The sequence below is a fragment of the Tursiops truncatus genome, chromosome 3, assembly GCF_011762595.2.
Source record: "Tursiops truncatus isolate mTurTru1 chromosome 3, mTurTru1.mat.Y, whole genome shotgun sequence".
Lineage (NCBI taxonomy): Eukaryota > Metazoa > Chordata > Mammalia > Artiodactyla > Delphinidae > Tursiops > Tursiops truncatus.
This window is the reverse complement of record NC_047036.1, coordinates 37,324,332-37,339,418: the sequence shown is the minus strand read 5'-3', so window position 1 is coordinate 37,339,418 and position 15,087 is coordinate 37,324,332. Positions and strand designations below refer to the sequence as shown.

Sequence of the window (15,087 nt, the reverse complement as noted above, 5' to 3'; positions counted from 1 at the left end):
TCTATATATAATATATATCTGTATTTGGAAATATGTTATATCTAATCTCTCTTTCAGAAAATTATTTTAAAAATGTGAAATGTTTCAAAATACATCAAATATCAATACTACAAAATTTACATCTATTTTATGTTTTATCCTACTCTAAATTTTAGATCCTTATTTAGATCCATTTGACACTTAAAGTGCTTCTTCTACCAGCCAAGCTTGATATACAAATTGCTTTAAGCCAAATGTTACCTCACCATGCCATAAGAGGTGGTATTTTACTAGTTCACTAATATAAATATGGAAAGATTACAAATACAAATAGAAAGCTAAAAGGTGACATTTCCGAGCTTCCCTGGTGGTGCAGTGGTTGAGAGTCCGCCTGCCGATGCAGGAGACACGGGTTCGTGCCCCGGTCTGGGAAGATCCCACATGCCGTGGAGCGGCTAGGCCCGTGAGCCATGGCCGCTGAGCCTGCGCGTCCGGAGCCTGTGCCCCGCAACGGCAGAGACCACAACAGTGAGAGGCCTGCGTACCAAAAAAAAAAAAAAGTGATATTTCCTCTTGCACATTATTATGAGGCACTGGATTAGAAACCCAAATAATTTCTAGGAAATTAGTATTTTAATGCACAGCAGAGAATTACTTTTAGTTCATCATATCGGGTATAAAAGATGGAAGCAGCTCTTGCTTAGGTTACTATGAGCAGCCGAGCACAAATTTTCCCATAAATTCTGGAAACTCAGGTTTAAACACTTTCATTACCTTACAAAACATGTCATAAGTTCATGATTAACTCTGTGTTACTGCAATATCAAGCTCTGTTTTAGAGGTCAGAGAAATATTTCTGAGTTGCAAAATTCTTGAGGCCATTTGCCCTACCTTATAAAATGACTGTTTATATAGGTGATGGTAATGTCAGGTGGACTGAAATGTTTATAATCAGGGTTAACTAACGTCAGCAAAAATAGCATTGGGTGGTTGATATATCTCATACCCTAAGGATTATTAAAAGTATATATATATATAGTGTGGTAGGCCAAATTTAATCTCCCGGGACACATTTCTTATGATGCTGAAAAACGGAAACAGAGATTTATAATACTCCTGTGATGGAATGCATTACTCTCGGTTTCCCTCTTGAGTAAGTGAAATAACTTAACCTGTAAAGAAAATAAGTTATCTTGTAGAGGAAAACAGGAGAATAATGCAGAAATAAAATTAATATGCCAAGTTCCCATTACTTGTGAACTTAATTATCATTTAGAAATTTGTATCCAGATGAAAGGATATATTTCCAAGTAAATTTGCATTAAGATTTTTAAAGCAGTGATTACACCACTAGGAAATCGCTAGTTGAGTTCTCAGAGAGTAGACAAACAAGGAAAAAGGGCAGAAAGATTGAAAGAAGCAACAGAGTCTAGAAAATATGCCAGAAGACTCTGTTTTTATTTTTATTTTTTTGTTTTTAAAAGGTTATATCTGTAAGCTGCACTCAGCTTGTTCTTTGGGAGTTCAATTTTATTTCATTTTATATTTTATTTTATTTTCCTTGGGAAGTCAATCTGAGCACCCAAAAACAAGTTAATTTTCTAGATAGTGAGTAATAACATATCCACCTTGAAGAAAACATTACCAAACCTTCTAGGTACTTTCTTCCTTATATACATTACACAAAAACCTCAAAGATATATTGTGCTGCTTAAAGAAGGTGCTTAAAGTGTTCGGCAAGTTCTGTTGCAAAGAGAAGATCCTCAGCAGGGGAGCCATTATTATGCCATCTTAAAACTTAAGGCTAGAATTTAGTGTCAATCTGGGGTTTGTCCACTATCATTGATGTACTACTCATCAGCATTTTAAAACAATTTCACTGGTCTAAGAACCCAAGGCAGCAGGCACCGCTAGGGATAAAATAATGTTACTGTATGGTTGTTGTCTTTAAAATGTCTTAAACTAGCTAGGGAGATAAGGTCAATAGTTAGGAAACAAGTAGAAAACACAATACAAGAAATTAAAAATAGTGATGAACTAATATCTACATAATTCCTAAGGAGCCCAAAGGATAGTATGAGATACAAATGACTAAATTGGTTTTTCTCTCTGTCTTTTACACACACACACACACACACGCACGCACGCACAGCGTAAATACACAAAAACTCAATCTGTAACACCTAACACAGGACTCCCTTCACTCAATAAGTAGATCCCCAAAATAACTTATTATCAAGAGAAAATTAATTTACAAAGAAACACCTACTCTATTCATATGGAATCTGGAAATTCAGTTCATGAAATCTAAGATTCTTTTATGATCAGGGTTACTTTTTCTCATTGCTAAGTGTGTGGCATTGTTTATTTCTCTTCATGGTGGAAACAAAGAGTATGGAGGCATTAAAAGAAGAAAGGACTATTTAAATAGGTTTTCACACTGACCAGTGACTATTTCTAGAATATACCCTCATGAATATACCCTCATCTGATCTGTTTCTCACTAAGAAATTATTGAAGAGATGTTGAGAGATAAAGACTGAAGAGTTTTATGTTGGGAATGAGCACAGCTCACTAGATAACTTCTGAAAGGACTTTGCTAGTGAAAATCTATATTTAGCCCTTAGTTTTTCCACAGGTGATTGAAACTCATTTTGTAGAACATGTTGCTCTTTGGTTCAATGATTCATTTCAGCAAACATTAAACACCTACCAGATGCCATGGAAGCACTAAAGATATAAAACTCAGTGGAACTTTAGATATAAAATATGACCGAAGTCTGAAGTTATGGACTAAATGTTGATAAAACTCTAGAGATATAATTGAATTTTACATTTTACAGATAAATAGATGAAGGTCCAGAGAATATAAGTATTTGTCCAAATCTTCACAACCAAGATCAATCAGTCTGAGACTGTAACACTGGACTCCTAATCCCAGGCCAATACTCTTTATACTACACCAAAAAGAAAAAAAAAATCTCTAAAATAACCTAAGAAATTGGATGTCTGTTAAGGTAGCAGAATCAGCAGGTAACCATCACTGCTGCAGAAAATCACCAAAATAGCATTCTACTTCCTTAGTTGGCAAGAAATCAACCAAATTGAAATATCAGTTTTCATTCAAAAAATCACAAAAGGTAAAGAATTACATAAGTACATTGTATTTTAAATAGAATTTAATTAAGAAGTAAGATTTGCTGGACAATAACACCTCTGAAGTTTTCTCATAAAACATGTACTCATTTTTTTATATAGGCCTAAAATATTATTTAAGCACCATCCTCTAGGAAGATTTCTTCTCATACCAAAGACAGTATTTAACTGATTCATCAGTTAATTATGGGGACCTATACCATGTAACACATGTCCATCTACTCCATTTAGCTACATATATTGTATATCCATTATACGAGGACTCCAGACAATAGAAACCAGAAAATCATTTGCAAAGAATAATCTAGAGAAAACATGAATATATTTATATCTATGCTGAAATAAATCTATTTTTACTATGTCTCCAAAATGACTATAAGTATTGAGAGTAGCTATATTTTTTCTAATTTTTAAATTTATTTTTTAAAGTACAAAAGTAATATATAAATATAGGCTCATTGTGAAAAATATTCAAATAATTTTTAAGCATACAGAAAAGTAAATACAAATCCATTTCTTTACATAAGATGATCCTCAATACATGTCTTTATCTCTTCCCTTTCCAGAGACCAAATTAAAAGTAGTAAAGGAATATTATGAAGTTTTGCTTTCACAATAAAAAGAAAGAAATGTGGGAAGGAAGTCTCTCCCTTTCTGTGGACACTGTATGAGGATGTAAATTCTTGTAGTTGCTGCTTTGAACTTGTGATCATGAGAGGTTGGCCAAGAAAATAAAGTCATGCCAGCACAGTGCCTCAGCATCACTGAGATACTAAATCCACACTAGCCCTGCCTCCCAGATTTTTATAATTAAGTTATTTTATTGGTAAGCCAGTATTATTCAGGTATTCTGTAACATGCAGTTAAGAAAACTTTTGGAAGTGACGGATATGCTGGTGGTTTCAGAGGTACATGGAGATGTCCAAACTTATCAAACTGTATACATTAAATATGTGCAGATTTTTGGTATATCAATTATACCTCAATAAAACTGTTTTTTTGTTTTTTGTTTCTTAGCTTAGTTTTTTTAAAAGAGCAAGAGGGACATAAATAGTATTTCAGGACAAGAGACATGGTGTTATGGACTGGATGTCCTTGTCTCTCCCAAGTTCAATAAGTTGAATCCCTAATCCCCAACGTGGTAGTATTTGGAAGTGGAGCCTTAGGTAGTTGAATTAGATGAGGTGACTGGGGGTGGGAACTTCCTGATGGGATTAGTGACAGTGTTGGTAAAGGAAGAGATGGGGGCTCTCTCTGCCATGTGAGGACACAGTGAGAATTTGGCCATCGGCAAGCCAGGAAGAGAGCTCTCACCAGAACCCAACCATACTGTCACCCTGATTTTGGACCTCCAGGCTCCAGAAATGTGAGAAAATAAATTTCTGTTGTTTAAGACAATTTTTTTAAAATTATGCTCGTGGTTACTGATGAAACTTGAAGGAAAAGTAGAGGGAACTTGGAATATAATGCTGAGGGCTATGACCAAGAAGAGAGCAAAGCTCCTGGCAAAACTCCAGAAAAGCTGCTAGCTAAGAGACAGTGTGATGACAGAGGGCCAACTGAAAAGTGAGGGTAAACAGTGACTTAGGGAAGGTCTCTGTGTGGTACAGTGGACTCTCTGTCCCTCCCTTGACATTGCAGAACAGGCTGTAACCAAGCATTTATTTTCCTGAGGAGAGAAAAAAGCAAGTGGTTCTTCTCTAAAGTAACTGAACAAGGCAGAGAACTAGAACAATTAAGAGAGATGTTGGTAACCTTGGAGTACAGCCCTCCTTATTCTGGCATTTAGGGAAATTTGAGGATAAACTTCCCACCTATTCACCCTAAAGAGAAACTCCAGATCAATAAATGCTGCCACATCACTAGAGTTTTCATCCTCAACAGAAATGGACATCAACAGGTAACTTGAAGAAAACATTTAATATACAAGGGAAAGATCTAGACACAGAGACAAAAACAATGATTCCAGAGTAAAGAGAAAGAATTCAGAAAACAGAACAGAAACTAAAATATAAAATATAATAAAGATAAAATATAAAGACAAAACTTTTTGTTTCCATTTTACAGTTTATTGCAACATGTATATATAATTCAAAGTATACAATTCAATCTTTTTAGAAATTTCCCAAATTATGAAACCAACACTATGAAAGCCAAGCCAAACAGGTTTAGGTTTTCATCACCCCAACAAGATTCCTCCTGCCCACTTATTGTTAATCTTTTCCACCCACTTCCCCAAGCAACCACTAATATGTTATCTGTCACTATAGATTTCCCTTTTCTGGATTATTTATATCAGTGGAAGCACGTACTATATGGACTGTCATGTGTTGCTTCTTTCACTATGTTTGTGAAACATTCTGAGGTTCATCCACATACAATATATCCATATTGTAGCATATATTCATTATTCAAAACCAGATCTCTAACAACTACCAGAAGATAGAGGATATTACATTCACAACGAAAGAGAATGATATAATGAGAAAGCAACAAATATAAGAAAGTGGAAAGCATTTGTAAATTAAAAATATAAGTGTCAAATTAAAAATACATTAAAAAAAATGAAAGGTAAAGTTGAGGAAATCACCTACAATAATAATCACTATTTTTAGGTTTGTTTATATTCCTTCATATCTTGGGGTTTTTTCTCTTCTGTGCACTTAGATATTAAATTTTAAGTAACTTTTAAAAAATAAAAGTTGTATATCCACAAATAAAAATAATTTAGATAAAGGAAAGTTGAAAAAAAATGTAAACAGTATATCTACATAAAGGAATATTTTTCAACGGAGCAGTGCATATTGGTAGATTTTATTGTCATTTTTTTCATACTATATGTGATCATTTTTATCATGCTATAATTAAAACCTTGTATCCTGCTTTTCTCTGTTAAACTTTCATGACCATTCTACTATTAATATTAATACATAGACTTTAAAAGCTTTACTTTTAATAATTGCCACATAGTTGATTATGAATCTTGACTTATTATTCATTTAAGGCATTCCCATATTTTCAGATGCATACATAAATGCATAATGTATATCACCATGTAAATAACATTGTTCTGATTACAGACTATTTCCTTAGGCTAGATTGTCTAGTGAAATTTCTGAGTAAAGTGTATGGATACATTTTAAGGTCTTTGTTATGTATCATTGGATTATTTTCCAAGAGGCATATAACCATTCTATATGACAACTTGTACAGATTTGAAAGCAATACTTAGCAATAAAAACATTTCTCATCAGTATGTTTGACATAATTTAGCAATCATAAGTTATATAATATGGCATTAGTACTATAGTGACACAGGAGTTTAATTTGGGGGTAGTGTCGAAAATACTTTTATTACATTTTTTTTAAATTAGAGTAGCTGACAAATTCCATCATATGATAATATGCTTTATGCTTAAACACTGACCAATAGAGGTTTATCTTGCTACGCACACCAAAGGTACACACACACAAATACACCCACAAACTTGCACACAAACATGAACAGTCCACAATATTATTTTTTCATTTTTAATCACATTTATTGTTTTCTTTCTAATTTTACAAGTAATGAATGTTCATTGCAGACAGCTAGAATTACATAAAAGCCGGACGTAAAAAAGAACAATCACCCATAATCCCCATCCCCCAGAAATAACTACCATTAGCATTCTGATGCATTTCCTCCCAGGGTCTACATATTTTTTTTAAATAATTGAAGTACAATTAACCTACAACACTATGTTAGTTCTAGGTGCACAACTCTTTTAACCTTTCTACTAGATTTATGTTTGGTTGGGCTACTACCTTTAATGTCTATTTGCCTTTACCAATGAGATTTTTTCTTTTATAACTTTCATATTTCTATTTCTGTCCTTTTCTTTTTTGCTTAGAGAAGTCCCTTTAACATTTCTTGTAAAACTGGTTGTGGTACTGAACTCTTTTAGCTTTTTCTTGTTTGTAAAAATCTCTATCTCTCTTTCCAATCTGAATGACAGCTTTGCTGGGTAGAGTATTCTTGGTTGTACATTTCTTCCTTTCATCACTTTAAACATATTATGCCACTCCCTTCTGACCTGTGAAGTTTTTGGTGAAAACTCAGCTGGTGATCTTATGCAAAGTTCCCTTGTAACTAGTTGGTTTTACTTTGCTGCTTTTAATATTCTCTTTTTATCGTTAATTTTTGCCATTTTAATTATAATGTGTCTTGGTGTGGTCCTCCTTGGGTTGATTCTCCTTGGGATTCTCTGTGCTTCCTGGACCTGGATGTTTGTTTCCTTTCCCAGGTTAGGGAATTTTTCAGCTATTGTTTCTTCAAATGTGTTCTCTGCTCCCTTTTCCTCTCTCTTCTCCTTCTGGGACTCCGATAATGCAAATGTTAGTATGCTTAATGTTGTCCCAGAGGTCCCTTAAACTATCCTAATTTTTTTAAAAAATCCTTTTTCCTGTTTTCTGTTCAGATGAGTGATTTTTACTACTCTGTCTTCCAATTTACTGATCCAGTCCTCTGTATCATCTAATGTACCTTTGATTCCTGCTGGTTCAGAGGTTGCTGGCTGCTGGTGGGTGGGGTTGGGTCCCAGCATGGTGGGCTGCATGGCGCAGAGAGTCCCAGGGCTGGCGCTGGCCCATTGGTGGATGGGGCTGGGTTCCAGTGTTAATAGGGTAGAGGGAGGATTCCAAAGTGGTGCTTGCCAGCATCAGTGTCATTGGGGTATAATGAGCTCCCCAAAATGGATGCCATCAGCATCTGTGTCCTCAGGGTGTGTCCCAGTTGCCTCCTGCCAATCTAGGAGGCTCTAAAAGATCAGTAAGTAGGTCTGACCCAGGCTTCTTCAAATTACTGTTTCTGCACAGGGTATTGGAGGGTGTAAGATTTTGTGTGCACCCTTCAAGAGCAGAGTCTACTTCCTACAACGCTCCAGCTCTCAAGAATGCAAGCCCCACTGGCCTTAAAGCCAGACTTTCTGGGGGTCATCTTCCTGGTGCAGGACCCGCAGGCTGAGGAGCCCAATGTGGGGCTCAGACCCCTCTCTCCCTAAGGGGAATCTCTGCAATAGTGATTATCCTCCCATTTGTGGGTCACCTACCCAGGGTTATGGGTCTTGACTATACAGCATGTCTGCCTCTTCTACCCTTCTCGTTGTGGTTCCTTCTTTATATCTTTTGTTGTAGAAAATCTCTTCTGCTAGTCTCCAGGTCATTCTCATACATACATTGCTCTGTATGTATTTGTAATTTTGGTGTGCCCATGGGAGGAGGTGAGCTCAGGGTCTTCCTACTCTGCCATGTTGGCCCGACCACAATATTGTTTATTAAATTTGAAATGTTTACGAGCACGAACAGTAACAACATAATTGGTGGCTTAGGTGGCATTTCCTAAAATCCTCTCAATTGCCAGATTGGTTCAGATGCACTTCTTTAGTACTCCCAGAGTGCCTGCCTTCTATATTATTGCTCTCACCAGCTTGCACTTTAAATGAAATCTTAATTCAAATGAACTTTTTCTTTTTACTACCAGCAAATAAGTAATACAGAAGTAGATATGATGTTTGATTCATGTTTCCAGCCCTAACGTCAAGGACATAATGCCTACCATATAATTTACTCACTATATTTATCAACATGAACTGAAATTCTTTAAATAAGTTCAGAGGAGTATGAATTTAGGCCCCTTTCAATAATTATTTTGCTTATTTCCTTTTGTTAGGAGACAGTGCATTTCAGAAACACTTCTCCCATTCCTTTTTTCAAATAGGTTATTTTGAAGGAAAGTTTTTCAATTATTTAAATTTTTTAAAGAAGCAAAGTCTATAGGATTTTAATACATAAATTTTGGGAAATGAAATAGAAAATCTTCACTTTTATCATTTATTTATCTAGCTAATAAGAAAATCCACGTTTGCAAATATTTACTTACCATATATTGGGAATCAAAATTACAACAAAATATTTTCCTTAGAAATTACTTAAATGAAAATTGCGGCGAGCCGTTTCTGACCGGCAGAATAACGAGCCGCCACACGCAAGATTCTTCTCGTATCACACTTTATTGGAGCACAGCTTGGTTGAAGAAAGATGGAAGGAAGACCCCGCAATCCTATAGCAGTCTGCTTATATAGGGATTAAGAACATGTGTCGCTCTGTGATTGGCTTTCGCCGATGGTGCGATTTGTGAGCCAGCATCGGATAGGTCGCTACTTTAAAACCTCATTAGTATACTTAGCGCAAGCGCAGTGGCCACAGGAAGGATGACTCAGCTTATTTCAGCTTCCTGCCGCGTAGCAGTTAGCTGACCGCGCCCTACAGAAAATCCCCTCTGTACATTTGGAATATAATTTTTATACTGATCTTACTGGGAATATATGAACTACATAAAACATTCCTATAATGCATACATCTGAACCTGTGATTCAATTTTGCTTAATCATAAGACTTTCTAAGCCAATGATTTTGGGCTCACTTTGGTTTCTGTCTATATAATACCATCTGCTCTCTGCCTTCCAGAATTCATAAGAACGTCTATCTGAGAATAGTCTCTTCCTGTTTTCAACTCCATTTTGGATTTATTATTCTTTCTTCTGCATATTTTTGTTTCAGGTGAATTGGAATTGGAACTGGAAGAAGATAATTTTGTTACAGCCTTCCCTTTGAACCAAAAGTCTCAATTGTTTAAAAAAAATAATATTTTAAGATTGAGTATTAGAAATTGGGCACTTTTAATTATCAGAAAGGATTTCCTGATAAAATAGAAAATGTTACTAATCATTGGTTTCTCACACCATGAGACTTTTTTCTTTTAGTTGTGGTAGGTCTCAATGGCCTTTTAAAGAAAATTGCCAAACAAATCTTTCTTCTTTGTTTTTATAGAGATTTGCCTGTTGACCAAGGGACGACGCACTGCCAGTGTTCGAGCTGATACATATTGTCGTCTTTATTCGCTTTCTGTGGACAATTTCAATGAGGTCCTGGAGGAATATCCAATGATGAGAAGAGCCTTTGAGACAGTAGCCATTGACCGACTAGATCGGATAGGTACTCTGTTCAGTTTTCTTCTTTGTGCACAATTCAGTTTTGTTTTTTGTTTTTTGTTTTTTGCGGTATGCGGGCCTGTCACTGTTGTGGCCTCTCCCGTTGCGGAGCACAGGCTCCGGACGCGCAGGCTCAGCGGCCATGGCTCATGGGCCCAGCCGCTCCGCGGCATGTGGGATCTTCCCAGACCGGGGCACGAACCCGTGTCCCCTGCATCTGCAGACGGACTTTCAACCACTGCGCCAACCAGGGAAGCCCACAATTCAGTTTTAATCTAGTGGGCTGATACATATTTGCAATCATAAGTCCCAAATGCTAGTATATAGATTGCTTATTAATTAACATAGAAATATAGAAATAGCAATTAGCTCTAGCCATATTTCTAGAAAGATCTGAGGCTCTATCTAACTTTCTCTTCTAAGTATTCTAGGTTTGTTTATTCATCTCTATTTTTTCTAGCTACGCAATCTGATTTCACCAGTGATACCAAAACAATTTGAATCTTAAGGTAAAAAACAATGATTAAAAATTCTACACAGCATTAAAATAGAACTAAAAATGCAATAGTATGAGTCTACATTACAAACTAAATTTTATCACAAGGCTTTTTTTTTCATTTTTAAGGATCAACTTTACATTTATTCTTATATTAAGAATTGAAAACTTGTGTATTTTCATTGTCTCAGTAGAAACTTCTTGAAATGTTTGTAATACAGACTCAAGCAGAAAAAACCTTAATAGAAGTGCCCACATAGATGCTTTACTTTGCAAACATCAACTTATCTTAAAAATCTTCTCTGCTCTCAAATAAAAATATGTAAGTTAGACCTTACTAGTTACATTGGTTTAAAGATTTGAATAATTGCCATAGTAAAGTTAGATCAGATTGGCTTGCTGTTAACTTCCCAAGATATGCTAGAACATTCTGATGTTGGAAGGTGATATGCATTCATCTTCCACACCCAGGTCCTCCTCCTGCACCCTACCCTCCTCTGTTCCCTTTCCCTGCTTAACTCTACTAGCTTTCATATCTCAGTTTAGACATCACGTCCCTGTAGAAACCTTCTTTGACCTTCTACCCTCTTAATAGTCTGAGTACCCTGGAGATATTCTCCCTTACTACTGGGAAGTTCCTCCATCACAGCACTGCTTTTATTATTTAAATTGCTCTAGAGATGCTAAGCTTTATGAATGTAGAGATCATATCTCATTTACTATTACATTCACAGTGCCTAGTACACAATGAATATTGTTGAAGAGAGTTAGGGAGGGATGAAGGAATCAGTGAACTCAAAGGAGATTGGGGTTGGGATCACTGGAAAGTAAATAAAGAGATACTTCAACTGCTTCATTTTTATTAAAGGTAAGGACTTTTGATTGACGTATGGTTGTGTCAGCTTTTCTTCTGCACTTTACATCTTTCTTTTCTTCTATATTGGTAGGACAACAGAGTGCATAAGGATCTGAAATTAGGTTAGGAGAAGTAAATGTAGTATTTGGACATTACCATTAGACACAGGACACATATTAAAAATCTTATTGATAACTTAGAGATGTAACAGGACGGAGTGTCCAGAAGACAGTGCCCATAAAAGAAGCGAGTATACCTAAAAGCATCTTTACTTAATTTGAAAATAACTTCCCTCTTTGTGGTGTGTGAGTGTTCATGGTAGAGCCAGAGACTAATTTCTGAGCATATGAGTTTTCTTCCTAAGCCAGCTAAACATATTTTGCAAAAGCATCAAATCAGGATATTTCAATAGAGAATTTCTGTTAATCTGATAGAGCATCACTTTCATCTAATTTATTACAGTTAATTTTTTATAAGAAAGTTTGCATGAAACAGTTTGCAATCAATAATATAGGCAATAAAATTGCTAGTGAGCACCAGTATTTCCATTTTTAATCTTCACAAAATTCTAACAGTGCATTAAAAGTTATAGTATTTTTCCACAAGGTCCCAGATACTTAGATTATGAAATGTTGACTATTCACATGATCACAAAAAAAATATTATCCTTCTCAGTGCTGTGGCCATTGCTTATAAATGCATATGTTATAGTTAATTAAGGGTATATGCAAAGTAAGCATTTATGTTTTCTACTAACGTAGAAGTTTTGTTCTTTGGGAAATTAGGACAATTCTGTAAGGAGAGAGAGAACTATTCATTTTGGCAGTCATTTAAAATGATTGCCTTTCCCAGCAGCCAAGTAAATTATATCATACATTTCCATTTGAAAATATTCCTTGTTAGTTTAGATGTGATACTTTATTTAGTGATATGGCAAATTGATTTACTTTTCAGTTACCATATTTACCTAGGTGATGATGCCATTAAAAAGTCACTGATTTTCCCCTCTTACATCAACCTACAATTGGTGCTAATTGTTATTTTGCCAGAGAACATCTCCTTATTGCAAACCACTCCAAAGACAATAGCGAGAAGGAGAGGTAATACTTGTTGAGGTTCTAGAATGAGCTGAGAGCTTGCCATACATTATGCCCCTGAATCCTCACAACAACCTCTCAGAAGAGGAAAGATAGAGCTTCCCTGGTGGCGCAGTGGTTAAAAGTCCGCCTGCCGATGCAGGGGACACGGGTTCGTGCCCCGCTCTGGGAAGATCCCACATGCCACGGAGCGGCTGGGCCCGTGAGCCATGGCCGCTGAGCCTGTGCGTCTGGAGCCTGTGCTCCGCAACGGGAGAGGCCACAACAGTGAGAGGTCCACATACCGCAAAAAAAAAAAAAAAAAAGTAAGATTATGAAATAGTTCTCAATCTGGCTGCACACAAGAATCCCCTGGGGAAAGTTTATTTTAAAGTACCAAAATCTGGACCCATGTCTGTTTATTCTGATTTAATTGTTAGGGTGCAGATGTAAATAAGTAACTCTTAAAGCTCTAGAGATGACAAAAATATGCAGGTACAGCAGAGAACCACTGGTGTAGGGCAGTGGTCAAAAGCAAAGGCCTTTGCTTCTCAAACTTGCATGTGACAACTACCAGGGGATCATAGTAAAAGGCAGCATCTGGTGCAGCAAGTGGATGAGGTCCAGGAGACTTCATTTCCAGCAAACACTCAACGTGATATAGATGTGGCTGCTTCATAGTCCGTAGTAAATCTGTGATCAGATCTACTGGTTTCCTGTCCCAGCTCTGTCACTTATTAACTATGTTTTCTTGGACATTACTCTTAACCTTCTTATGTTCCAGTCTCCTTTTGGGTGAAGTGGGATTATGAGCACACTTACCGCAAAGAGTTGTGGATTAAATAAAATAAATCTGCCTAAAGCCTTGGGTAGGGTGCCTGTCACATAGTATGTATTCCATTGCCCTTTCTTGAAAAAGAAGCTTTAAACTGAAATCTTGACTTCGGGCCCATCCTGCTCCAAATGCCCTTTCTTCTCCCAAGGTAACCCTCATGCAGATCTCTCCATTTCTTCTGTAAGATGGCTTTTGCCATATTACAGACTTTTCAACTTGACTCGTACAGAAGGTGAGATTTCCCAGAAAGATACAGGAAGCGTGAGAGACAGGAGCCATGTGTCTATTTGGTGTCTAAAGGTGAGTGCTTGGCTTTTAAGCCTCTTCTATGAAACACTGCCATCATTCTGTTTGCAGGAGCCAGTTGCGCTTGGAGTTGTCATCAGTCACTTATAGACTTTCTAAGTGCCTATCTTCCTTTCGCTGACAGGAAAGAAAAATTCAATTCTTCTGCAAAAGTTCCAGAAGGATCTGAACACTGGAGTTTTCAACAATCAGGAGAACGAGATCCTGAAGCAGATTGTGAAACACGACAGGGAGATGGTGCAGGCCATCGGTCCCATCAGTTACCCTCAAATGACAGCCCTGAATTCCACGTCTTCAACTACCACCCCGACCTCTCGCGGGAGGACGCAATCTCCGCCGGTGTACACAGCCACCAGTCTGTCTCATGGCAACCTGCACTCCCCCAGCCCCAGCACACAGACCCCCCAGCCGTCGGCCATCCTCTCGCCCTGCTCCTACGCCACTGCGGTCTGCAGCCCTCCCGTTCAGAGCCCGCTAGCCACTCGAACTTTCCACTACGCCTCCCCCACTGCTTCCCAGCTGTCACTCACTCAGCAGCAGGCACAGCAGCCACCGCAGACCAAGCAGCAGCCCCAGACTCCACAGACACCCAGCAGCTCCGCACCGAAAAACGAAGTGCACAAGAGCACGCAGGCGCTTCACAACACCAGCCTGACCCGAGAAGTCAGGCCCCTCTCGGCCTCGCAGCCCTCGCTGCCCCATGAGGTTTCCACCCTGATTTCCAGACCACATCCCACTGTGGGCGAGTCCCTGGCGTCCATCCCTCCACCCGTGACCACGGTGCACGGCTCGGGCCTGCAGGCAGGGATCAGGGGCACGGTCCCCCAGCGGGTCACCCTGTTCCGACAGATGTCATCGGGAGCCATCCCCCCCAGCCGGGGAGTCCCACCGGCACCCCCTCCACCAGCAGCTGCTCACCAGAGGGAGTCTTCCTCAGTCTTACATACAGACCCAGAGACAGAAAAGCCAAGATTTGCTTCAAATTTATGATGCCTGCTGATTGTCAAAGCAGAAAGAAATACTCTAATAAACTGAGAATATTCTCAGATCTTATTTTATTCTATCTCCTGATAGATCCCTATAGCCTACTATGAAGAGATATTTTAGACAGCTCTGGCCTACATGCAAAATGTAAAAAATATATATATATACACACATATACTATTAAATCTATATCTAAAAATCTCAAGAAAAGTTCAAAAGACTTGTTTAGCATTCAGTGTTTTATGTCTTCCTTTCTTTAAATCATTAAAGGATTTAAAATGTTGTTGTAAGATTATTTATTTTTAACCTACTTTTACTTAATTCCTTTGATATATGTATTTCTCTATTTTATGAAGAGTTCTTGGATT

At 37.6% G+C, this 15,087-nt stretch overlaps 1 protein-coding gene across 1 annotated transcript in view; it reads left to right on the top strand.

Moving 5' to 3' along the window:
* Positions 1-14,725, top strand: part of HCN1 (hyperpolarization activated cyclic nucleotide gated potassium channel 1) — a 368,418-nt gene extending 353,693 nt beyond the window's left edge. The window contains exons 7-8 of the mRNA XM_019929239.3: positions 10,006-10,170; positions 13,860-14,725. Of these exons, the coding sequence (XP_019784798.1) occupies positions 10,006-10,170; positions 13,860-14,725 (1,031 nt within the window). The remainder of the gene's footprint in view (positions 1-10,005; positions 10,171-13,859) is intronic.
* The last annotated feature ends 362 nt before the right edge of the window (positions 14,726-15,087 follow it).